The following is a 26392-nucleotide window of genomic DNA, read 5'->3' on the forward strand; positions in this document are numbered from 1 at the left end:
CAAGATCAGCACCTCCGACCTGGTGTCCCTGATCTTGTCTTGCGAGAAACATGGACTGCGTTAAAGCACTAAGACACAAACGCGTCCAGTAATCCGTAATCTCTTGTTAACGTTACTCAACTTGGTAGACATTGTTCCACGGATTGCCTTCTCGTCGCCTTCATTGAAAACAAATGCACACAGCTTGGTGGGAGGGAGGAGGGTTCTTGGTGAAAATATGCCCTCTGAAACTGTAGGGGGAGCTCTGTAGAGAAATAAAAGCAACCAAAACAGGAAAAAAAAAGCAATCGACTTGCATAGTTCCTCTTTACCATTTGTAATCTAACATGTATGTTTTTCTCAGGGTTGGACAAAGAGGAACGGGCCTTTCTGCAACAATTGCAAGAAGCGAGCACGAGATTTCTGAAATCATAGATGGCCTCTCTGAGCAGGAGGTGGGTAAAGCCTGTGTAATATGCTACAGTATAGACATGAGACCAGTCCTGAAGAGGTAAACAAGGAGGGCTATTGTCTGTTGGACTGACTGTGACCCCTTTCCCTGTCCAGAACAATGAGAAGCAGATGAGACAGCTGTCCGTCATCCCTCCGATGATGTACGACTCCGAGCAGAGGCGGGTGAAGTTCATCAACATGAATGGCCTGATGGACGACCCAATGAAGGTGTACAAAGCCCGTCAGTTCATGAATGTTTGGACCGAACACGAGAAGGAGATTTTTAAGGAGAAGTAAGTTGTTTTGTGGTTTTGCAGAACATGCCTGAGTCACAGATTGTCCCCATAAATCTGCAGTGCGGAGATGGTTTATAGACCTTAATGTGAGCTTGCACTTGCCCTGATGTATTTTTGGCTATGGCACATGATTAACAGCTGGCGTCTCTTCGCAGGTTTGTCCAGCACCCCAAGAACTTTGGCCTGATCGCCTCCTATCTAGAGAGAAAGGTAAAACTGCTGCTTGTATTTTCACGTGTGGCAGTAATTAAGATATAGCAGGATTTAATGTTATTGATCTTTTTGGTGGTACATTAAAAACTTCGAGCTCTACGATCAGTGGCTCCAATTGCTTAAAGCATTTATCATTAAACTCTCTCACAACTACTTTTTGATTCATTATGTACAAGATATTTCTTTATGCTAAGCAGAATCTGTGCCCCCTTGTTTCAGTGTGTTGCTGACTGCGTCCTGTACTACTACTTAACCAAGAAGAACCACAACTACAAGACTTTGGTGCGGCGAAATTATGGACGACGGAGAGGAAGGAACCAGGTAGGCCTCAGTTGATATATTATTTTTTATATTAAATCTAACTGCCCCCCCCACCCTTCTCTCACATGAAAGCTTTTTAAATTACATGAAAACGGGTTGTCATTATGACTAAAAACCACATTGATATATTGAAGTTGACTAAGTTCATTTCAATTTCAAAGAAACCAGCTGTACAGCATTTCAGATGTGGCCAATCACGACAGCGTGTGTGATGGAAACGACTCTGTCAGGCGGCTGTGACATGTCACATGCTGACTTTGCAGCATTTGGGTTTGGCCGACGGCTCGGCTACACCTGTTTCATGTTTGCTCACATTTTGTTCGTGACAGATATTCTGCGTCTGCCACATTTACGACACACACGCCGCACCTATCTTTAGTGTTAAGTGGTAAGAATTCAGCTTCCACATTGCTGGGACTATTCATGGGTCACAGGGAGCGAAACATGAAGTAGAGAGTCGACACCTGCCGTCTTCTCTGGACTTATTAGTAAGCACCCTTTGGATTATTGCGACATTGTTGCTGTGTGACTTCTTGTATGACAATATGTGCAACAAATACAGATGCACTCACACAGAGATCTGGCTGGAGCTTTTATTGTATGATCATTTTGATTTTGCACATTCTGGAAAATGGGCACCGTTGCTTCAAATAAATCATCGTTTAGTTACATTTTGTGCTTTACAATAGCAGAAACTGTTAATAACCCCCTGATTTGTTCATTCATTGAATCCTATTTGTTTATTATAGTTAATTTGAAATGGGATTCATTGTATAAGATGTTAAACTTTTCATTCTAACTATTTTATCATTAGCTGAATATTTTTTTGAGTGTTTTAGTTTCAGCAGAACTACCTATTTCATATTTTTTGTCACATTCATAGATGAAAAATGGAGAAGAGGATATAATAATCTGTGGGATACTCTGTTTGATCCTATTGCTGTGTCTGCTGCATGGGGCTCCACACAGTTGTGTTTGTCAGCATCAAACAAAAAACTGGAGTTTCCTCTTCTTCTTCTGCTGTGTGTGAGAGTAACAATTACAAAATCGCTGCTATGAATTGAAGATATGTTGTCATGGATGTTTTCTCTCCGCTTCACTGATGCCACAGTTCTTGGAACAGGACATTCAAGTACATCTGCTGTGTAAAACAATTGGTTGGTTGTAGATTGTTTCATTACATAGGAGGGGGAGGAGGAGCGCACAAGAATTTATGATTACAGCTTAAACACAAAGGCAGGCCTTCTTCTTTTACTAAGTGACAGTAAAGAGTTTGTAGCTGCCTGTCTGCAGTTGAGGCGGGACATTTCTGTGTCACAGAGTGGTAAGCAAGTGTGGAGTGTCTTTCTTTGTAGGCGACCTGGCTGTGGGCTAATGATCCTATCGCTGTGTTTTTGTAATTCACGGTCAGTTTGAGAGGTGCGTTGGTGGCAGATGGCGTTCTGTGGGTTTTTGTATGAGAGATGATGAGAGATGTGTTTACTGTTACAAGTTGTCGATGTCCATCTAAGATCCAGTTCAGCATTTGTACTGCTTAACATTTACATTTACATTTACATTTACACACACTTTGTGGGAACAGAGAAACGCATATATGCATAGAAACAACATTTTCCACAGTCATTTACTTGGCTGGGTCTAAGATGGGCTTGAGATTTATGTCATTTGCTTCAATGGAAGTTGTTGCAAATATAAATACTGCATTTTCTTCTTCTTCAGCACTTTGCCTAACATACATCAGCATGTTGTGGATTTTTAAGGTATTGGTGTGACTTAACAATCGCAGTTTGAGTGAGTAGAGTGAGTCATTGGATACGGAAGGAGGAAAACACAGTTAGCGAAGGCAATAGCACAGGAATGTAGGGTGAGAGAGTAAAACTGAGTGAAAAAACCCTCGGCGAGACGCAGTCAGCACTTGCAGCTTATCTTGTTGAGTGTGTGCTGTTGTTTTTTTTTTTTTTCATTTTCCATTTCCTCTTTCTTCTGTTCCTCTGAGAGAGAAAGAAAGAGAGAGCGAGGGAGAGAGAGAGAGAAAGTGAGAGAGTCACCCCTCCCTGAAACAGCTGAATTGGTACAGTCCAGCCATCTGACAGGCCCAAAAAACTCACTGTGCTGCTGTGAGTGCCAATCAAAGAGGAGTGCACGGCAGGGATTACCTTGAGTGACCCTGCATAGATTAGTGCGTGCATGTGAGATGGACAATTCTTTGGGCGGCTTAAGCGGCCTGATGACACGGTTTCCTGGAATATGTGCGGCCGTGCCGTGGCCCGGCAGCCCTTCTAAGGAGCTCTGCTATGGTGCTGTCCTGCCCCTCTACTGCTATCGTTGCCACCGCTATGGAACTACTGGAGGGTAAACTCACATTTGCAACACCAGAAAGCTGTGGCTCACAGCAGAGCAAGGGGTTTTTATGACCGGCAAATGAGCTTGCAGGTATGTCACTAGCTTTGAAACCACACACCGTCAGTTTATTTCCGTGGTTGTGTGTGTTTGTCCTCTTTTGTTTCTCTCTTTGTCGGTCTAAGATTTTTCTGTTGCTGTGTTGCTCAGGCCTTTCGTTTCCTACCCTACATATTTACTTGAGCCTTGTAGGCAGTCAGACTCAGCTATTTTAGGGTAGTTTTTCTAGGACATGTGCTGACAAGATTTTTAGTTTAACAGTCAAACCAGGGCCTTTGTGTCCATGCATGTACATGCTATGCAATAGTGCATGAATTTTTGAGATATGAAAATGTAGTGATTAATTTTTAATTACACATTTTGAAGTACAGACTTGGGGGCATAAGACACACTGTCTCTTTATATGGAATTTTTCTTGAGTAAAAATACTTGAAGTACCAGTAACTACAGTATAGTGAAAGTCGCCCATGTCAGCTCAACATTATTGACCGTACGTCTGATATATTTAAATAAAATATCCAGATTCAAATTGTTAAAACACACACCAAAAAAAAAAAAAAAAAGCAAACAAAAGCAATAAACACCAGTTCAGAACTCACAATACACACTCATGTCGAATTCTTCACAGGCTACACCCCCTCAGCGTCTCTGCGCCCACTTCATTGCAGAACTTGCTCCTGGTCTTCTTGCGCATGCTGGTCTGGTCTGTTCTGACAGGAGCACAGCATCTCTACATCTCTGTGTCACTGGGCAGCTCCTCCCTTCAAACAAAAAGCCCCATCAACTGACTTGTGCAGACATTTTCAATCTATTCAAATTTTTTTTGGCGTCGTTTGTGCACGACTGTTTCACCTGGAGACCATTTTTTATGATCTTCTCTTCTATGGTGCTGATAAAGAGATGTCACAGTGTCATATTTATCTACATTATAGACAAGGATGTGGGAGGTGCTCAGCGATCATATTGTGTATTGATGCTGTGATGTTCAGATTTCCTTGAGTGACCTCCTAGGGCTCCACTTTGGCTTTGCATATTTGGTTTTGTGGCACTTCAGCATGAAGTTGCAGTAATTTGTTACCTGTACTTACCCAAACCCTAACCTTTAATAATGTTTTAGAGATATGGTTATTATTAATATTTTTTGGTCAATATTTAACATTTGGTTTTAGACAAATTATCTCCAACTGACAACGCAGATCCAGACCCTGTTGGTCCAGATCTGCATATTATCTCCATATCAATCATGCATGTTGTTGTGATCTTTTTCCTGATCCAGTGGTGTTGTTGCTGCAAGAAAGAAAAAAAAGAATTTGCTTATCTGTTCATCAGTCATGGTTTGGTGAACTAAAGACAAGCACGAAACAGAGACGGTGTCGTGAGAGGACAGCAGGGGCAGATCTGACAACCTGTATTACAATCCTGCAAAAAAATCCAGTGGTATCGCAGCCCTCTCTTGAGTTTGATCTGATGTACCAAAAACACCTACGCAACAGCCCGTGTTTTTTGTTGCAACAAATTTGTCAGAAGAGCAAAAACACTGACAAACATCCTGAGCATGTGTTAAAATGTCAGGGTTGCATGCAAACACAAAAAATTGAAAAACATGGTGTACATGTTCTCATCCTCAAGTAGCCATTAAGGGTGGGGGTGGGGGTGGGGTTTGCTTAACATTAACACCTATTTATCAGCCGTTTTTTTATGCTGACAACAGCCCATAGCTGAAAATGTCAGCCATGTTATTGAAGTTCTGCAGACATTTTTTGCTTCGATGATTCTGCCACCTTCGTCCAGTTTTGAACCGATTTGACTTTTAAGGTTGCAGCAGGCACGACTGGAACATACACTTGTTAAAAAAGTTATAACAGAGCATATAAATAATGTAGCCCTCTACAAGCTGTGGTCTTTTTTTTGTTAATCCTTACACCTTAAAGGTTTTATATTCTTCTAACATGTGATCAGTTTATACAGAATCACATTCACAGGACGGGCAGATAGATATGTATAGTTCTTTGCTCTTGTCTGGTCTTGGTTATGAAGAGGTATAAAAGCAAAATGTTTCTCAAGAGCCTTCCTCTTAATTGCCTGGCAGTAAAGTTTATCAAGCAGTAAAATAGGTTTCATTGGTTTGTAGCACCAGCGATGAGCTATTCTTTCCCTGCAGAGCTCCTCGTAACCAGGGTAACTGGCAAAAAATTATTATTATTTAATTTTTTTTACCTTTTTTTGACAGATAGTTTTTCCACCATGCACATTTTGATCCAGAATCAATGCATCTATACACCATGGATTAAAATGCTGCAGTTAGATATAATGTTTTTAACTAATTTCCTATGGTTCTGCAAATAATAATTATATCTTTGGGTGACGGCAATTAATTATTGTTGTCAGTTGTAATGACTGAGGTGACGCTTAGTAATAATTAGTAGAATAATGAGTCATTTTTTAATTTCCTCCTCCTTCACTGGAGTTGGTTGAAGTGAGAGTGAGAGATTCCTCTGGCGGGCCGAAGTCCTGCGGTAGGAGAGGGAAGATTGACTTGTGGCTCTGTCATTTCCTAAATCAAACAGGACTTGTGAATCAGCAAAAGAGGGGAGAAATTAAAACTCTCAAAATATTCAAGCCAGGTCAGGAAAGAGCTTCATTTAAAAACACAGAAGAACCACAGAACCACAGGGCCTCATTGACTTTTGGAGAACATCTGTGTAGAGGCTCTTTACGCAGTGTGGGAGAAGAGGCAGGAATGCCACGGCTCTCCGACCACCTCCAAAGCAAACACGAGCGCTCCCAGACCCGACCAGAACAGCATCTCAGTGAAGGACATGTAGGGGGAGAATAACTCTGCCCTGAAACTGACTGGTCTCCTCTGCAAAATGCTCTCTGAATTGTTGAGTGCCAAATACATTCCTTGCAGACTGCTGCAGGCAGGAAACGAGTCAGGGAATTAATTCCCAATCCAAGTTTTACATGGTCCAGTCTGCGTGTGTGGAAATATATCAGCCTACTGTATAAGCTCTGAATCTGCAGGGACTTCCTTGAGGAATTGAACAGTTGCTTCATCTCTCTAGTCCGTGCTGTGTTACCATCACATCCCAAACATTTAAGAGTATTTATATTTTAATGTGCAATGTACTAAATATGGGCCAACACTGTAGATGGCACTGTTATATCTGCTCTAAAAGGAGCTCTGATCTGCATCAAAAACTAAATAAGAAAGTGGCTTGTAAGCAGCAGCCTTGACAAATACAGTTAACAGCGATTACATCAACTACAAATAAAATTTTCCAGGTTTGTCTACAATTGATTTAAGGAGTATAAAGGGGAGGCAATGAGCTCAACAGCTTAATGTGAAGTATATGGAATAAACCTAATATAACATCACATGCAGTTTTCTTTTGAATATTGAAGATTTGATTTTACGAGTCATCTAACACCGCTCCTAGAACGCAAAACGATCTCATTACTGGCTGTCTGCAGCAGCCACTAATTCTGCAAGTCAGGAGACATAAAAACAGCTACGACCTGAGCAGCGAAGGGCTGACTCTAAACTCCTGGGACAGTTGCTTACTGTCTGTTTCTAGAGAGTTGTCGAGCTTTTCAGTATCAGGCTTTATTTTATTTTATTTTATAATCTGGTAGCCAGACTCCTCATGTGCACAGCCGTGTTTTTGTAAAATACACAGACCGCCAAATCCCTGCTTCTGATTTGTTATGCCTCCGTGCCAGGCAGCAGCCAGAGCTGGAGATATATTGTTTTCAAACTGTCTCTTTGTCCCGTTCTTATCTCAGTGGCACCTTGAGAGATTTCCTCAGATGTGATACAAAAAAAGTCAAAAGGTTAATGTCAGAGTGACCTCACAAAACACTTTCTAGCCTTCACTCGAGACTTTACTCAGCAGTTCTGACAAAATATCACACAAATGGTTAACACTTGGTTAGACGGGCATGTAACCTGAGACTAGTGCGAGTGGCAGAGGCAGACGACCACAGGGCAGTCGTGCCATTTTTTTTTTTTCTTTTTTAAATCGTGTAGCCTCGTCTCCCCTTCTCTTTGCCTCAGTCCATATCTTTTTTGCCTTTACCATTGAGTGAGGCACATTCCTTGGCCCCATCTGGTACCAGCATGGGATGTTTGGCTTGGCATAGCCAGACTTGTTCCAGCACAGCGCTTTCAGGGAACAGGCAGGAGGAAGCATTCTGTGGTGTACCACGCCAGCAGTGATGATAAAAAATGTTTCTCTGCCCTCAATCACTCTGTCTGTTCTGTTTTTTAAAAATCAGTTTTGAATGATGTTTTCACTCCGCGAATGTAGGCAGCGATATTGATCCGCACTCAACCTCCAACCTTTTTTTTTTCTTCTTCTTTATTTTAAACTACTAACATCATCTTCACTTTGGCTCAAGACTTGCTGCCTTTTTATCCGTTGCAGTGTGGTGTTAAATTCATGAGGAATGTTATGGTCAAGCTCTTTTTTTTTTTTCTCAGTCAGGGATTTACTGAGACAAATGTGACATGAGAACTGGCAACGCTCCAGATTTCACCGTTTTTTTATTATCAAAGTGGATAGATCTGAGATCGCTATCGGCAGTGTGGTTTGTTTGTGTTTCACATGTTTCTATAGATATTGGACCGTGTGAAGATCATCCAAATGTGCCATAGCCTCAAAACAGTCTGCACCGGGTGAACAGGGTCAACTTTTATCTTGTTATTTATATTTATACTTGTTGTAGCTTTGTTTTTGCGGAAACCTGAAAAACCAGTTTGAAAGTGGAATATCTAATAACCAAATGGCTGCATGCATTTATGCAATTTATCAGTTTGTCAAGAGGTGAACCAATTTAGGTAATGTAAACAGACTACTCAGACACGTGTAATTAATATTGTACAATTAAAGACGGTCCTCTGGGCTCACAGGGTCAATGCAGGCACTGTTATACAAGGAGATGGCTATTGCTTGATAGCAGGCAATAAACCTGGACCAGGAAGTGTGTAAATGTCAGACGGTTGTAGAAAGAGATAAGGGTTTGTGGCAGGTGGAAAGCACATGTTGTGTATTCTGTATGATGTTTTTACAGTATCGCACTGCTCTAAGAAACCTTAGGATGTGGCCCTTCTAAAAAATACTTGATCTAATTATGGGTCGAAAGTTTGTATCTTGTGTTCATGTGGACTTTAGCATCTTGAGTGACTTTTACTAATCTACACATTGACCTTTTTCTTAATGTTTCAAGAAGAAACAACTGAATGTTTCTCCTTTTTTGTTTTGTCTCCAGCAAATAACACGTCCCTCACAAGAAGACAAGTCAGACGACAAAAACGAAGAGGACAAATCTGAAAAATCAGAGAAAAAAGAGGACGAGGAAAAGAAGGACGAGGAAGAGAAAGATGAAAAGGAGGATTCTAGGTAAGTTATGAATAGTTGTTTGTCTTGGCGCCACTCTGCACATATTACATTTCAGTGCTTTCATTGGATTACAGCGCTCATTAGAAGCAACTTGATTTCTTTAAATGGCCTTATTTGAAAGCTAACACTGGTGTTGCTTTCAAAGTCGAATTGCAAGCAGTTTACCTTTTTCCTCGTCCAGTGAGCCTGTCCAGTTTCAGTTGTGTATATCAACTATGTGCCTTCTAACTATAAACAACAGATCTGACTGTAGCTTGTGCTGTTCATAAAACTTATCCTGCATATCCACCTGAGCACAGGAGAAAAAAGGATTCACAAAGTTTTTTATCATGCTGGAAGTCTCAGTTTCTCCTGTGTGATAAACAGTGCATGTCCTGTTTTGGATTGTGTTGTTTGATATTGTATCAAACAACACAATTAGATAATTAATCAACATCAGAATGGGCCACATCCGCTCCCTCTTATTGGAGTTTCAGATACTTGCGGTCTAGAGATGATATGGAAGTGGAAGAGTTGCATCTGTTTTGGTGCTTTGTCAAAGAACTAGAGGACTTGTGGACAAACGATATGCTGTGTATTGTGCGTCCATAGAGGAAGACAACCGATTACAAAAAGGGGTCTATTATTGCTGAGTCAAAAGGGAATAGTTATTTGCTCTACCAATGGTCTCTAAAGCTTTTGCGTTCCCTCTCCAAAACCACAGGGACATTGGCAAGGACAAAGACAAGTGTGACGGTGGGGAGGACGAGGACGGAAAGGAGCAAAACACGCCGCGTGGCAGGAAGACTGCCAATAGCCAGGGCCGCCGTAAGGGAAGGATCACCACACGCTCCATGGCCAATGAGGCTGCAACTGTGGCGGCCGAGGAAGCGCCTCCCCCTGCCCCCGAGCCGGCCTTGCCAGATCCTCCACAGCTCCCTAAAACTGATCCAGCACAGAAGTCCATGAAGGAGGCGGCAAAAACTCCAGTGGCTTCCATGGATGCCAATAAAGGTGAATCCTGTTGGAAATGTTCTCTGGAAGTTGTTGAAAATATGTTTTTTTTTTGTTTGTTTTTTCTACGCAGCCACAGGCACGAACTCGGTGAGAGAGAGAGAGAGAGAGAGAGAGGGTTCAGAAAAAACAAAATGATCAAGTGTTTCATCACAAAAAATGTCTGAAGAAAAGAGAACGTGTAATAAGAGAGTTTGATTGATGGTTCAACAGCACGGGAGGATCCAGCCAGCGCTCCAGCTCATTCAGGATCCATTAGCAGTGCTGCTAGTTTTACAGTGTCCGGCTGTACACTGATTGTTACATATTGTGTGAGTGTAGATTTTATTTGGACGTCATTAAAACACAGTTTTTTTCCCCCCACAGTGCAGACACAATGTATAGTACATACCTGATGCACATGCAAGGATTATTAAAAAAGTTAGGGATGTTTGGCTTTTGGATTAAATTTCAGAATGCAACTAAAATGCACTATAACCTTTACAGGTGAACTTAATTTAACCTTCTCTAAACCTTTGAATGCACATGTCCAACTGTTCAGTGTTTCAGTACTTATTGAATAACATGCTGTTCTCTAACAAGGTGATTAACCACATAAATCACAAGCACCGTCTGATTTAGTGGTTCAATTGTCATTGAACCACTAAATGTTCTGGTTCAGTGACAGTCCTGTTCTCTCTCCCTCTCCTCTCCATGATCTCCAATTTTGACATCATGAGACCAAGACAACACTTTGATCAAATTGATCAAGTTATCGAGACATTGAGGTTTCTGTTGTGCTATAGCCACCGCTGTTGTTAGCTTTTGTTTGAGGTAAAGAAATTACCATTGCATCCTTCTACTTAAAAGGCTTTAATGATAGAATATCACTGTAGCATGAACTTTTTATAGGGATATTCTTGTCAAATATCCCTAACTTTTTGTGAGTAGTGTGAGTGATTTAAGTTAATGCAGGATGCCACAAAGCAAATAGGACCCTGTAATGTCACAATAGGTTAAAAGATATTTGAATTTCTCCCATGAGAGATCAGACGGTGTTAACAGGCAGTGTTCAGACTTTGCTTCTCGTGCTTTGAGCTGGAATAATGAAACGGCTCGTGCTGATTGTGCATCTTAAAACAATGTTTAGAGACAGGTCAGAATCTCTCTGCTAGTTTTTCCTCCTTCACTGTTTCGCTACATAAAGCTGCTTTAACCTGAAAGAGGACAGTTGGTTCAGTAAGTTCATTCACGCGCTGCCAATGTCAGACAGACTCTGCCCTGCACTCAGAAAGCTCTGTGTAGTCCGTCCATCACCATGGCAATCCACGGGCTCTGGTTGAGCTGTTGTCATGGTACTTTGTCACGCACTTGTTCTCCTCCACCCTTTAAGTCAGTCCGTATGACGGCGGTGGCTCAGGTTTTCAGGTATCAGCGTCCCCTCAGTGTGTGTGTGTGTGTGTGTGTGTGTGTGTTAAGCTCGTTGTGGCGTTAATCTGAATCATTAATTCACTGTTTTGTAAGTGTGCTCTGCTCCTCCGCCACCTGCTCCAGCTGCTGTCTGTCCAGCCTCCACCTCGCTCAACAGTTATGCAAGGTTTGCCCTGTAATGTGATTAATTAACCTTTTACTGTCTGTTCTTCCGTCCCCGTCAAAGCCTCTGACCTTTTCTGGCCCCCGTCCCGGCCATATCACGGTTTACATAGGACTGTGTCAACTGTAATCTCTCAGTCTCTCTCTCTCTCTCTTCGTGACTACATGGTGGATTTTGTGTGTTTGTTTGTTTGCCCTGTCGTAACCCCCGCAGCTCTGGTGCTTCTTAGAAACGAGCGAGCGAGGTGCTAAAGGGTAGCTATCTGTCAGTCTCGTCCAGTTGAAACGGTGCCGAGCTAGTTAAGTTATGGGAGCTGCTGATTCAGTGCGGGTCAGAGGTGGGGGGGTTTGATCTCACTTGAAGCTGTGTGGGTGGATGGTATGTGTACAGCTCTGGAAAAAATTAAGAGACCACTTCAAAATGATCAGCTCCTCTGGTTTTACTATTCATAGGTATGTGTTTAGTAAAATGAACACTTTTGTTTCATTCTATAATAAAATTTCTCCCAAAATATTGTCATTTAGAGCATTTATTTGCAGAAAATGGCAACAGGTCAAAATAACAAAAAAATTCAGACCTTGTATAATGCAAAGAAAACAAGTTCATATTCATTTTAAAACAACACAACACTACTTTTTAAACTTAGGAAGTGAGAGTTTAGAAATCAAAATTGGTGGAATAATCCACATTTTTTTATCGCAGCAGTGTTTTTATTTATTTATTTATTTATAATCTTTCTTCCTCATTAAATATGATTTGGTTCAGGTGATCAGCTAAGTAGAGTGAGGTGTGCTTTTGTTGGAGTTCAATAGACACTGGAATCGAACGGCTGCCATACATGTAGAGATAAGGCTGATTTATTAGGAACATTTTGGAGTAGTGGTCTCTTTATTTGTTCCAGAGCTGTATATGTGTTTGTGTGTCATTAGGTAAGATGCTACAAAGACAGACACCAAGTCTGTTTCCATATCCCAAAGATAAATGACCAGCCCGGGGGGGGTGGGGTGTGGGGGGGGTCTCTAGCCTGTCACGGGGGGAACATGTGAGTTTTGCGGTGGGAGTCTGGTAGACATTTGTTTAACGAAGTGTAACAGAGTGTGTGGCTGGAGGACCTTTGGTAGGAGCCGTCTAAACAGTGAGAATTGATCTCCTCATCTTGGAGGTGGGTGGGGTGTGTGTATGTGTGTGTATGGAGGGAGGGGTTGTGGGGAGAGTGGGGGGGGGGTAGTCGCCTGTTAATGTCAAGGGTACATCTGCTGCTATATTAGTCCAAATGTTTACACAGTCTCAGTGGGTGCCATGGAGGAGAGTGTGCTGGAGTTCACTCGGCCGGCCCCCGCCACGCTAACCATGCACTTCTGTGAATTTTGTATTGGGGGGGTGGGTGGTGGGGGTGCGCAACTGTGTAGTCAAGCCAAGCCGAGCCAAGGCAAGGCAAAGCAAGAAGGAGGAGTGTGTGTGTGTGTGTGTGTGAGATGCGCAGTGTCACAGTAGACGGGGGTGGGAGGGTTATTTGTCTCCATCCAAGGCCTTTTTCCAAAAGAGGGAGGCACGGCTCTCAACTCCTCCACTGTCTGGTGCTGGATCAGCTGACCAAGGCCCTCCCCTCGTGGATTAGAGAGGAGGGAGGAGGAGGAGGAGGAGGGCTTGTACTGTGGGTAAGGGGAGAGACACATAGATGGGAGGGGAGAGAGAGAGAAAGAGGGGGAGAGAGAGAATGAGAGTGTGAGAGGAGAATGAGCTAGAGCAAGAGTGTAAGTGAGGGAGCAGGTCTCGGCAGCCCCCTGAATGTAAACAGATTATTAGATTAGTGGCCATGAGAAGAAGACGGCTGAAGAGAGGACTGTCACTCTCTCTCTCTCCGTCCGTCGCCCTCCCTCCCTCTCTCTCTCTGTTACCCTCTATCTCTCTTTCTCTCCTGTCAGTGCTCATGGGGCTTTTCTTCTTTTCTCTGTGATTTAGCCGGCGCTGGGGAAACCGGAGAAACTTCTCGCTGGACCGAGGAGGAGATGGAGGTCGCCAAAAAAGGTAAGCGTTTTTTTTTTTGGATTCATTTCTTTTTCTCACTTTATCTCTCCATCATCCATCCGTTTCTATGTCGCTGTGATCTTCTTTTCTTGTCACCCCCCCTCCCCCTCTCCCCTCCCCTCCTCTTTTTCCTCTTCTTGATTATCTGATGTTGCCTCGCCCTGGCTGTTTCTTACGTGCACAAAAGCACAAATGTGCACATGCGTTCGCACGAACACACACTCATGCTGCTGTTATTATACTGGAAGCTGTCAGAGACTCATGAAGGGTTTCAGGGTTTCCTCTTCACTGTAGCTCCACTGGCTTTTTAGTGGCTTCCTCCAAGATCACTATCTATTATTCACATTGAAATACTTTGTCAGATACTCTACTAAAAAAGTCGCTTTAGTCTCGTAAATTCTTTAAAATGTTGCATACAGTGGCTGATCCGAGACTGCACCGCTGCAGTCATTAGTCGGGTCATATGCCATTCAAGAGTGCCCCCCCCCCCTTCCCTCTTTTTTTCTTGGTTTAGGCTCTTATGTAGGTTTCTCTGAGTGCTAAGAACCATAGACAGGGGATTATATGTGGATTAATTAAGTCTCTGCTGTGTGGGTATTGGAGATTTGCCTCCCCCCCTTTTACAAAAGAACTGTGATCTCCTCAGGCATTCATACCTGTATGTTACATGTGTCTGGGAGGGAGACCTGCTCGACCTCCCGAGTCACATGACGGCACTTTCAGAAATCACTTTTATGCTACGCTGCCACACATGGCTGATCATGCATGCACATTGAAGGCAGTTGCCCTCTCAGTCATAGTTGCAACCTGTTGATCCGCACGAGTCTCCGTGGTAGAACAAGACTAACGCACCCCAGGCCTGGAAGTCAGCTCGGAGGTTTTTACTCAGTTGGAAAAGAAGTCGTCCTTTTGAAAAGTAATAGGAAGCAACAGTTTGTTATACTTGTTGTATGGCCTGTTTTTCTTGATCTCATTGGTCATTAACAGGCATATTTAAAACAGACTCACTTTTACTTGCTCTTTTGTATATTTTTTCACTGATTTTCTTTGATGAACATTATTTGGACAAAATAATTAGAGCAGCCAACAGTGTAAAAAAAAAAAAAAAAAAAAAGATTTATATTATACAACAGCACTGCAAATTGTTACCTTCATAAGTACCATACAATTAAAGTGTGAAGATCAAGTGATGGGAAAAAAACAGCAGGCTTGTGAGAGCTGGCAGAATTGATAAAAACTTCCTGATGTCTGATCATTTTACTTTTTTTTTTTTGGCGCATCATCGTCATTTGTTATTCAAGAAAGTTGAGCAACCGAGTGTAAATAGATCTTAAGACAATTAAGTGAATATCTTACACAACTTGTGTAAATGTCTCTTATTGAATGTGTTGTGTGCAGCACTGAGTTGTCTTATGAAACCTTGTGCAGATGCATTGAAACAAGTACCCTTGCTTGTAATCAATCAGGCAGGTTGTGTATATGTTTATGGCTGCTAAACAAAGGTAATATGGTCATTGTCAAATGAGGCTTCTTGGAGTTGGCAACTTGGCATCGTCAGCTGTGTTTTGGGTGCTTTCTGTGCTCTCTGGGTTAGTTTGAGTCGCTCTAAACAGTCCCATGGAAAGGTACTGGTCTTTGTGTGTAGCTCTGTGCCGGTTTGTCATTTGTCTGCCAGGATCCCTGGTCTCAGTAGGTCTGGGACAGAGGGGGGGTCACAGAGGTGACAGGATTTAGAGAAGAAACGCCCGAATGTCATAGGTAAATGGCAGTCTTCCAGTTCACTGCAGCTTGGCAGAGAAGTTTCAGAGTTTAGTGAGACCATCAAAGCTGATTGTGTGCTCAGCTTAGTGTTCGCCAGGATGAGACAGACGAACAATGAGCCATAGCAACAGGGACCCCAGGTGAATAGTGCAAAGTTCGTCATCACTGACAAAACCTGCAGCAGCTTTTTTTTTAGTGTAAAGCGACAACTGGGGATTAATTAAGCAACGCGTTAACCAATTACTTGAATCCGATAAAGCATTAAGCAATGATTGGGAATGTTAATTATTTAGTGATCTCACCTTTACTACTTTCTATTCTGTCAAGTGTTAAAAGGCAGCTCATCTTTAATGCTAAATGTTGCTCTTTGTCCAGGGCTAGTTGAGCACGGGCGAAACTGGACCGCCATCGCCAAGATGGTGGGCACCAAAAGCGAGGCGCAGTGCAAGAACTTCTATTTCAATTACAAGAGACGTCACAACCTGGACAACCTGCTCCAGCAGCACAAGCAGGTAGGCTATTTGTTATCCCCCGCTTTCTGCCACGGGGCCTGTCATCGAGCCGCTCTAACTATAACGTATGAACGCACAACGCTGCTTTGTGTGTTTCCCAGGATACACGTCGGGCCCGTGCTGATAGGTCTCAAGGCGAAGGTCTCGCCACAGCATCACCCGATGATGATGAGGACAACGCAGAAGACAGTGAAGGTTAGAGAGATGGATGATAGAAAACATGAGCTCATTGTTACACACACACACACACATGGCGTGCACACACTTTGTTTTGGACTTTTCTTCCTTTTAATCTGAGGTTACACGTCCCAGGGCAACCTGCGTGAAGGACACACAGCAGGCTGATAGGTTTTTCCATCCAGTTTTTTTTTTTGTCCTTGCCTGTGAGTGAGACTTTGTGCCTGATATTAGCAGGTACTAAGTAAAGAACAAGGAGAGAAAGAATGTGGTGGTACAGTGCAAAGCAGCAACGCCTGATCCAAAACGCCCTCTGAATTGTCATGTAAGGATTTCATTTGAGTTGATAGCAATGTGCCTGCTCCCGTCTGACTGTAGTTTTAATGAGAGAGGGGGAGGGAAAGGATCAAATGGAAAAAAAAGCAAAGGGGGGAGAGAGGAAGAGATAAAAGATATGAACTAATTCTGACTACATGGGTGCCTGTTGCATAACGGTTCTTGGCTTTGAAGACTCAAGAAGGCCTGCTCTTTGAACACAAAGTGCTGGTCCTCTTGTTTGATCCAGAAAGCCTGTGTGTCTACTACCCACCTCCCTCCCTCTCTTTCAGACGCCCTTATCTTTGCTGGCACAGTATGGTGAGGGCAGCCCGCTTTGAAAAAGACACCATGCTATGTTTAGTAAAGTAGATCACCGACCCAGAATATTGCTGGCGTGAAAATCAACATCTTGTTATTTAAAAAAAAAAAAAGTGATTAAATATGTGTTGCACATAAAAAAAACCTCAAAAGATAGCAGTGGCGACAACAGGAGGTCACAAGGTTTTTTGTCATGTTTATTTGACTTTCTCCTTGTCTCACGGAAACCCAAACCGCTCTGTAGAGGCCTTGATGACCTGCAGTGTGCAGATCTCACATTATACAGTCATTCATAGAGCCACAAGAGGTATTACTAAAGCTCTGTTTAAGTAAGCACTGTGATGGTTGTCATTTGGATTTGGATGTTTGTAATGCTGCTTCCCTGATTTAGGTTTGATACATTTAATGCATCTGCAAATTTTATTGCATATGCATAGACATAGCATCTGGATCATCATAGCAACAACTGCAGCGGTGGACATTAATCAAACCAGCAGAGGCAAACTGTTATTCACAGTTTTTACCTTAATGGTCCGTGATATTTGAGAGTGGAATTCATGTTTTTTATGACTTTCTGTTTAGTTTAAATGCATCTTTGGTCTTAGCACAATCAAATATGCAACAGATGATTAAATGAAAGAAACTCATTCATTTATTGGATGCAGAAGGAAATGATAATTGTGCGTGTGCTGAAGCAAACAGGGACACATTTCAGATGGGAAAGAGATGTGTGAGGCATAAAGATGAAGTGAAGGTAACTTTGTTTCAGAATGAGTTTACAGTCTTGTGTATTATTTTGTTTCAGATGAGCAGTCATTAGTCGGTCTCAGAGAGCTGCTGCAGACTCTCCAGGGTTGTACACCATCTGCGAATGATGTTTATGAAATGGTTTCTATATTTTGAGGATTTGGATTGTTACCTGTGTATCATCTTTTCAATTTTGTGGTCTCTCCAGTTATTCATCATTTAATTCACTTATTTCATCTTAGTGATACACATCATCAAAGTAGTTTACTGCATACAAATACAAATGACACAACTGGCCCTAAAAGCACCGTTAGTGACACTTGGTTTAATGAATTGGCAACAAGTTACTAACTCATCTCATCATGCTTCTCCAGGTGGTGACAACAGCTCTGATACAGAGAGCGCCCCCTCGCCCTCTCAGGCCGATTCCTCAAAGTCCGGTGACGGCAAGAGGTCAGACGGTGCCGCCGGAGATGCTCAGTGCTCCGACCAGGACAAAGGGCAAAACAACAACGGCAAGGCCCAAGATCCCTCGTACGGGGAGCTGTGCGTCAAGGAAGAGAAAAGCCCAGAGAGCGAGACCGGATCTCAGGAGGAGAAGGCCAAGATGCTGCCCTATCCGGGCTCGATACATCCCAAAACCGAGCCTCAGGATGTGGACATGAAAAGCGGAGAGGTTCAGGTTAAAATGGAGCCTGAGATCAAGGAGAAAGGAGAGAAGGGAGATCATGGCGAAATGCAGAGGGATCTCCATTCAGATAATGACTCCAGCGCCACCTGCAGTGCTGATGAGGATGTGGAAGCGGAGCCTGAAAGACAGAGGTACGTTTTTACATCAACACTATCTTCATGATCTTATGACGTGTGAATACATTGCAGTTTATTACAAAAGGACATCATTGTTACTGATACTTTTTTTTTTGTTTGCTTCGTGCATCTGCAGAATATTCTCCATGGATAAGCCGTCATTGCTCAACCCTCCGGGCTCGGTGCTGGTGTCTTCACCCAAAGCCCAGCTCAACATCCAGCAGCTTCAACAGAGGGCAGCTGCCATCCCATCCATGGTCAGTCACAGCTTCACCTTAATCAGTTTAGGCTGCTATGGAGGCAACCTTTTTGTGTATTTGTAAATCTGCATCATTTACCCAAGACTTTATTTAAATGTGAGATGTATATTGTCCTATTGTTTTGTTGATCAGATGTGATTTATATCCTTTGAACGCTAATGTTTCATCATATGCACACAATTAATTCGGTCAGTGCTTCACATCTCTGACAACTCTCACCTGGTTTATATCTGCCGTTTTAACTCATCTAGGTGCCTGGTCCCTTTGGCCCTGGCGGTGTTGCCATCAGTGGTTTTGCCATGTTGCAACACCAGATCAAGGCGGCGCACGAGTCGGCGCACCAGGAGGAGAAGCAGAGGCAGGATCAGGGAGATCTGGAGCGCAGACCCCATTTCAACACCCGCAGCCCCACCGTGCTCGACAGAGACGGTAAGAGAGCAAAACTCTACCCTTATTCTGTCCTCATCTGTCCTCCTCTTCCCTGCTCATCGCTCCTTCAGCCTCTGTCCCTGTTGCTGCTAGCTGTGGACTATTTATAGCTAATGCATTTTTTTTAGGCCCCATTCATTTTTGTGCAGTTTCAAAAAAAAAAAAAAAGTTTGAAGGTGATCTGGTCTGTCGTAGTGTGACCTGAGCCGAGACAAAAGTTAGCTGACCCCGTTTTACATTCGATGCCAACTGTAATCGTAAGTGTGTCTAATGGTGCGCCTCCTGATTCTGCCTGTGGAAGAAGAGCGAGGGACTGTGGTGCTTTTCGGTCTGCGTGCATGTCAGCATAGGACATTTGCTGCTTCTGTGCATTCAGATAGATTTCAACCACTTAGCTTTTTCGATGGGAGAGCGGTAACATCACTAGGCCCGACTGCATTATGGCTTGATTTTTTTTCAATTTACTTACTTATTTATTTATTTGTAAAGCTTTTAGCACCTTTTTTATCTGGAGTGCTGTGAGGAGTAGAGCAGCTGTGTGTAAGCTGCTGAGCTTTGGCACCAAGATTTTCATATAGGTTTCAGCGGGTGTGTGTCTGTCCAGCGGGCGGTGTTATAGCTGTAGATGGCCTGTCCATCGTTTCTAGGTCGACTCAACGCTCTCAACTGGCATTGAGTTCTTGTTTTTTAATAGTGGCTGTCTTCCCTTTGTCCTTATGCCTGTGTACTGCAGGTAAGCTCTTATCCTACATGCCTTATGAAATGAAGCTGGCTCTGGACCAGGAGGCCCTCTCTGGTCGGCCAGGCTCTCCCTACAGACTCTCTCCCAGGGAGCTGAGCAAGGCCTCGCCCCAGCCTGACCCCACCGCCCCCAGTGCCTCCCGCTACAGTGTGCCACCAGGTAAAAGCACACATCTTCACCTCCTCCTCCCCCTCCCCTCCCTTCTTGCCCCCCCTCTCCCCCTTCCTCTGCTGATATAAATAAATTAGCGTCACCTGACTCTCATTTGAGTCTTTTGTGTTTGACAGTGGAGGCATTTCGTTGACTGTCGGCAGCAGATCACTATGTAGTTCTCATCACTCTTATTTTTCAGTCTGACATATTTTGTTATCTCTTTTTTTACTCTCTCGATGGCTATGTCTCAATATCTCAATTATCTTTAATCCTTAATTGTAGCAGAAGTACTGTTATTAAGTACTGATATTTAGCTGTTGTGCATTAGATAAGTTGGGTTGAATTTTCTCTTGTTCAAAGGTCTGTGTACGCCACATTGAGGTTATACTATGTATACTGATGAATATTGAACTGGAAAGTTAAATTATACACTTTTTTATTTTTTAGTAGGTTTATTCTTACAGTTTTGTGTAGTCGTCTCTTATTTACATGTAAGGTGGATGGTTCGATGGTCATGTGGTGCACTGCTGAATAGGAACTAAGCACTTTGAATGACTGGTGGATCTTTTTTGGGGGGTTTGTTGATGCTTAACACTTTATAGGTAGTGGTATCTGTTGTTATGGGCTTTATGCCATGCAGAGCATGAATCCCCACACATTGTGAAATGTGCTTGTACATGCGTGACAGTACAGAAGAGGTCGAAGGAGCATGAGCCAGCTGATTCTGGTTCACATACTAAACCAGGTTGATGTTTTTTTTTAAACTGCAGCAACTACGCAAGTGCATGAATCGGATAAAGTGGGTCTGCCTACCAGTGCACAGAGAAAACTGTTACATACAACTTTGACCCTAAAGCTTGGCTCTTGTGCTGCATTTGAGAAGATGAGGTGGTTTGTGAATCACTGGCAGTCAATAGTTGCCTTCGAAACTTGTTTTATTTTTATTTTTTGTTCAGAATAACATTACCTTGTTTGAAAAGAGTTTATAACATTTCCGTGACTCTGACAACCACAGAAAAGACCCTTTTCGATATAAATGCAGTCACTGCAGCCTTAAAAAAGAGAAATACCTGAGCCTGTTTTATACAAATGAGAGGTTTTTTTTTTGAGAAATGATCATCACTAACACATGAAGCATATTATCTTGTATCACAGTAATTATACCATCCATAAACACCATTTCTATCACTGTTGCATTTATCAGACAGAAAACTGTGATTGTAGATGTGGCATTACTCATAATATCTTTGTGTTTTCAACTGCAATAATCTGCTGCGATCCTCCACTGTTGGTTTTATCTCTGTGGTGCATCTAACATCACCTCGTGCACTTTCATCATCATTTACAGTGTGTTCACTAGAGTTTTAATTGTGTTTTTGAATTTTCAGTTAATTTCCATAATAAAACCAATAACTGCGATTGACACAGATTAAAAGCTGCTATACACCGTGATGAAAGAGTAAAGTAATGTATTGGAGGGGTAGGTAGAGGGATAAAAGTTTAAAGATGTTTGATGTTGATCTTAGTGGCAAAAATTAGTTTCTCAGCATTTCACAGACTTGCATTCATTTACACAATGATGGATGGAGGACAGCAGTAAATGCTTGCTTCTGCAGAAAGCAAAGTCCTACTGTTCATCAAATGTGTGAAAATGTCTACTGCTGTTGATGTGGAAAAGGCATTTGGACTTAAACTGAAGCTGGACTGCAGTAGTTTGTCGTGTTTGTCATTTGGGGAAAATATTTCTCATGTCCTAACAAATGAGGTTGTTGTCCGTGATGGTGAACTGTAGCATGAATGTTAATGGCTGACACAGTCTCCCCCTGCAACAGAGATTTATAAATTCGTCATAGTGGCTTGTTTTCTTATCTGCCCCTGTACAAGCCATCAGGATGATGACGTCCGTGCCTGCTGGTGGAGCTCTAATGCAGACATTTGCATTTTTGATTTTGTAGAGTGCAGAGCAAGAGGCGCACTCCCTGCAGGGAGGTCACTCCCAGTCTGTTTGTATGTGTTTGTCTGTTGTGATCCATTTAGTCTACTCAGCTTTCCCAGGAGACTGTAAAGCAGACTGCAGGGATGGGCCAAGGTTACCTTAGGCTAAAGGAACCAGACTGTTAACTGGAGGTCTTCAATACTCACTCCAGTCTCACTGCAGTCCGTCAGAATCAGGCAGAATATTTTATCATGCAGTCTTTGATGGGAAATTAAGTTTAATGGGACGCACATGTTGGGTGGATTCGAGCTGGGCTGTCTGGAAGTCAGAAAACATTTCGAGGACCAGTCTAGGTTACGATGAGAACCGCTAGTTTTTGATTTCTTTGTTTATGTAAGTGTTTAATGCTCAAATGTTGGCTGGTTATCAGTTATCTGACTTTTAGTTGGGTTTTTTTTTTTACGTCCTTTTTAATATTCCCACCAGTCCTCCACCCTGCCTCCAACCAGCTGGTCGGGAGTATGCCAGATGGAGTCCGGGTGACGTTCAGCAGACCCAGTCGACCTCCCAACATTCCCTCTCCTCCTCCACTCATTCCAACCACCAAGCCCACGGACAAACCTTCCTTCATCCAAGGAGGCTCCATCTCCCAGGTAGGACACCGGAGGACGGGATTTGATACAAACCAGTATCATCACATCAAAATATATTTCCATAGGCTTTAATTTTATGTGAGCTCTCGCTTTAAGTGAATACTTGTGGTTTTGATGGTGAAATTTTTGTACACAACAGACACTGTGACACAGCAAAAACTGTAAAATGTATGCAATGTACACAGCATGAAGGGTTATTTGTAAGTTATTCTCTCAGAAATGTGATCAGAATCGAATTGAGAATAGTTTTATATAACTGTTCGGTCTCTCATCACAGATTTCAAGTAATTTTGAGTGTTTATCAGTTAGTTTTATTACATTGGACTTGATAGGAAGGATTTCAGGCCATGAGACAAATGTGCGCTTGCAAGGAATCAAGGGAGAGCTGTGTAATACTTTTTCGACAGTAATTACATGAGCAGGGTTATCAGATGCCCTGTGTCCTGTTTGCCGTGGTGTTTACTGTGTGACCACTTGGTAACAGTCAACACGAGTATATCCAGGGTCACCAGACTGTTATAAAAGCTGTATTGGTCAGGAAATGTGTTTCGGATTTGTTTATTGACAGTTTATAAATGAATAACTGCAACATTATCGTCACTTGAAACCACTCCCCCCCCCCCCCCCTTTTCCATAAACAAGTCACCTGACCTTGTTTTTTGTTCTTCGACTCTGCTTTTCTAGGGAACTCCTGGCACATACCTGCCCCCCCATGCGGTCTATGGGCCAGAGGGGACCAAGAGCAGCGTGGGCTCGATCTCTCTGGGTCTGCCTCGACAGCAGGATCCAAGCAAACCTGGTAGGACAGTCACTACTACTATATGCCATTTTGTTTTTTCATTAGATAATAATGAATTAATAGGCAGAGCACTGATATAAAAGTCATATTTAAACTCAAATAATAGTCTGTGTTGGTAAGGTTCCTGTTGTCCACACTGCTGCTGAAAACATAGCTGCTCCTTTGCATTGCCACTTATTGTTGAATGATGATGAAACTACTTCAGATAAGCTTTAAGACACGTTGACCCTGAGAAAAAGGTTGATGATTAAAAATGTCTCTTTGACCTTTGGGGCAGCGCAGACACAATGTGAGGAACTACTTCAGATTAACATGCTTAAGAAATTGCCCCGTTGTTGACCTGAACTTCCTACACACTATCTGTCTTTGGCGTTCTCACTGTACCACACTCTGCTGACCCGCACTGTGGTGGTCCTGTAAATCAGTAACTGTAGTGGTATGAGTTTTCCAGACCTTCTTCTCTTGGTCACTTAATATATTACACTATCTTTTTTTGTGCAAATCACATGACTATGAAAGTTATTGCCTCTCAAAATGTACAAAGATTAGGCTGCGCAACTGTTTCTCAGAATAAACCTTTATTTTAGTGCTATAAGATGACGCCACACACAAAACCTAACCCTCTATTCCTGCCGTTTAAACTCTTCAGGTGCTGCAGTTCCAGCGATACAGGATGGCAGGAGCAACCCAGGAAAGGTGGGCGAGGGTCTGGCTTACAGAGGATCAATCACTCAGGTAATGTTACATGTTTTTGAGTGATATATGAAACTGTGAATGTATGATTAACAGATAGGAAAGTGGACCTTTTCAGTGGTTATTTGTTTAACTGTGTACATGTTCTCTCTGTGTTGTGTTACGCTCTTTTTGTAAAACAGGGCACACCTGCGCTGCCCCAGTCCAGCATTGCAGCTGACCTCCTGAAGGGCACAATCACAAAGCTGGCCACAGAGGACCTGAGCATGCCAGACAAGGCCAGGGGACAAGGCCAAGGTCATGTCATCTATGAAGGCAAGAAGGGTCACATCCTCTCCTTTGATGGTAAGTTCTTTATTTATTGATAAAACACATTTATGTGTATTTCTCTACCAAGTACACAAACAAGATCATACTTTTTTTTTTTTGTCCAAAAGCTATCAAGAACCCCAGGGAAAACACCCGCAGCCCCAGGACGCATGAGATGAAACGCTCTTATGATATGATGGAGGGATCTATGGGCAGGGGACACCCCGGCAGGGAAGGAGCTCCGTTTGAGGGTACGGCTTGCATGTAAATGAGTATTCAGTTAATGTACTGGTTTGTTTGTTTTGTATCATTTGGATGATGGTGTTCATTTGTTTCCTAGGGTTAATAAGCCGAGCACTGCCTAGAGACACTATCCATGGAGATTCTAAGGAAAGGCCGATGATGACTGGATCCATCTTGCAAGGTAACAGACTTAAAATCCCACCGCATTTCTTTTACTTCAAAAAATGCTAGCAGGTAAGGAGAAACGCTAAAATACTTTCCGAATGTCTTCAGGAACACCCAGAACAGCTGCAGAGACTTATGAAGACGCCATGAAATATGGAAAACAGATCAAGCGAGAGAGCCCACCGATCCGGTCCTTTGAAGGAGGTATTGGCAAAGGCAAGCCCTACGAGGGAGTGAACACCATCAAGGAGATGGGTCGCTCCATTCATGAAATCCCCCGGCAAGACCAGTCTGGCCAGGACATGTGCAAGACCCCTGAGATGTCAGACAGGAGGGTTATGGAGGGCGCCATATCTCAGGTGAGACAGTATGAGTGTTAACTTTTCTGTGCACAGCGTTTACAACTTCATTCTGTAGACATAACTGGCTTTTATAGTTGTTTGTTTTCGCTTAGGGGATAGTTCAACATTTTGACAAATTGGCCCCTTGCCAATCCCTATAGTCATAGCAGTAGGTTCGTTACCTTTATTTGTCGGTGCAAGCTATTTTTAGAACGGTGGAGCAGAGCCGCGAGCTACGCTACAGAGGCTCATGGGATTTCTTGGTTTCCCTCATCAAACTCATCAAATACACAATCCAACAACTCCAAAACGCTCTGGTGGACAAGTTGTAACCTGCACATTTACCACACTATGAGATAGTAACGGAACGTTAAAAGACAGAGTTGTTTCAGAGGTAAATTCATGCAAAACAGCTGATGCACGTTCCCATCGGGGGCGTTTTTTTCAGCAAGCAGTCTCTGTATTTACCTCTAAAACAACTCTGTCTGGTAACATTTTGTTATTATCTCATAGTGTGGTGAATGTGCAGGTCACAACTTGTCCACCAGAGCGTTTTGGAGTTGTTGGATTGTGTATTTGATGAGTTTGATGAGGGAATCCAAGAAATCCCATTAGCCTACGGAGCGTAGCTCTGAGCAGCTCACGGCTCTGCTCCGCCGTTCTAAAAATAGCTTGCACCAACAATTAAAGGTAACGAAGCTACTTCTAAGACTATAGGGATTATGGCAATGGACCAATTTGCCAAAAATGTTGAACTATCCCTTTAAATCATTTCACTAAACACTAATGTACATAGTGGTTGTAAACACTCATGTTGATGACGTAATGACTGACCTGTCACTCCCCTCCTTTTGCCAGATGCACTCTCTCAACCAGCCGACCATCAAGCACAATGTCAAGTCCCTGATCACCAGTCCCTCGAAGCTTCCTCACGGCCTGCCCCAGCTCGAGGCCATGGAGCGAGCCAAATACGAGGAGAGCAAGGCAGTACGCCACACGTCTGTGGTCAACTCCACCACCTCTGTCCTGCGCTCCACACACCAGGAGGCCAACAAATCCCAGCTTAGCCCGGGCATGTATGAGGACGCCAATGCTCGCAGGACCCCTGTCAACTACAGCACCAATCCTGTGTCCAGAGGATCGCCAATGCTGGGACGGGCTCCAGAGGGTACATCCCATAATCATTTTATTTACAAAATGTGAACTTGAGGTTCTCAGCCATTCATTACTTATCTAACACTATAACGACGGCAATTATACTGTTAGACAAAATTAAATTAGACAGTTATCTCGCTAAGCCAGGTCATCGTCTTGGACAGAATAAGCTTATTAGGAGTAATATGTAATGTGTACACACGACTGAGGTCATTG

General features: G+C 42.9%; 1 protein-coding gene across 9 annotated transcripts in view; it reads left to right on the forward strand.

The window, feature by feature from the left end:
• Positions 1–26392, forward strand: part of ncor1 (nuclear receptor corepressor 1) — a 56451-nt gene that overhangs the window by 19154 nt on the left and 10905 nt on the right. For 6 of the 9 annotated variants that reach the window (XM_085797430.1, XM_085797428.1, XM_085797432.1 and 3 more), the window contains exons 11-31: positions 344–434; positions 547–725; positions 884–938; positions 1161–1262; positions 8934–9064; positions 9768–10057; positions 13593–13658; positions 15795–15931; positions 16033–16126; positions 17866–18313; positions 18435–18555; positions 18810–18987; positions 19721–19888; positions 22305–22471; positions 23156–23270; positions 23920–24005; positions 24146–24308; positions 24401–24523; positions 24613–24696; positions 24789–25039; positions 25880–26189. In XM_085797430.1, the coding sequence (XP_085653556.1) occupies positions 344–434; positions 547–725; positions 884–938; positions 1161–1262; positions 8934–9064; positions 9768–10057; positions 13593–13658; positions 15795–15931; positions 16033–16126; positions 17866–18313; positions 18435–18555; positions 18810–18987; positions 19721–19888; positions 22305–22471; positions 23156–23270; positions 23920–24005; positions 24146–24308; positions 24401–24523; positions 24613–24696; positions 24789–25039; positions 25880–26189 (3359 nt within the window). The remainder of the gene's footprint in view (positions 1–343; positions 435–546; positions 726–883; positions 939–1160; positions 1263–8933; positions 9065–9767; positions 10058–13592; positions 13659–15794; positions 15932–16032; positions 16127–17865; positions 18314–18434; positions 18556–18809; positions 18988–19720; positions 19889–22304; positions 22472–23155; positions 23271–23919; positions 24006–24145; positions 24309–24400; positions 24524–24612; positions 24697–24788; positions 25040–25879; positions 26190–26392) is intronic. The other 3 variants (XM_085797435.1, XM_085797436.1, XM_085797437.1) reach the window with 1 other exon arrangement.

Source organism: Trachurus japonicus, chromosome 14, assembly GCF_045865225.1.
Source record: "Trachurus japonicus isolate A0001 chromosome 14, Traja_1.0".
Taxonomy (NCBI): Eukaryota; Metazoa; Chordata; class Actinopteri; order Carangiformes; family Carangidae; genus Trachurus; species Trachurus japonicus.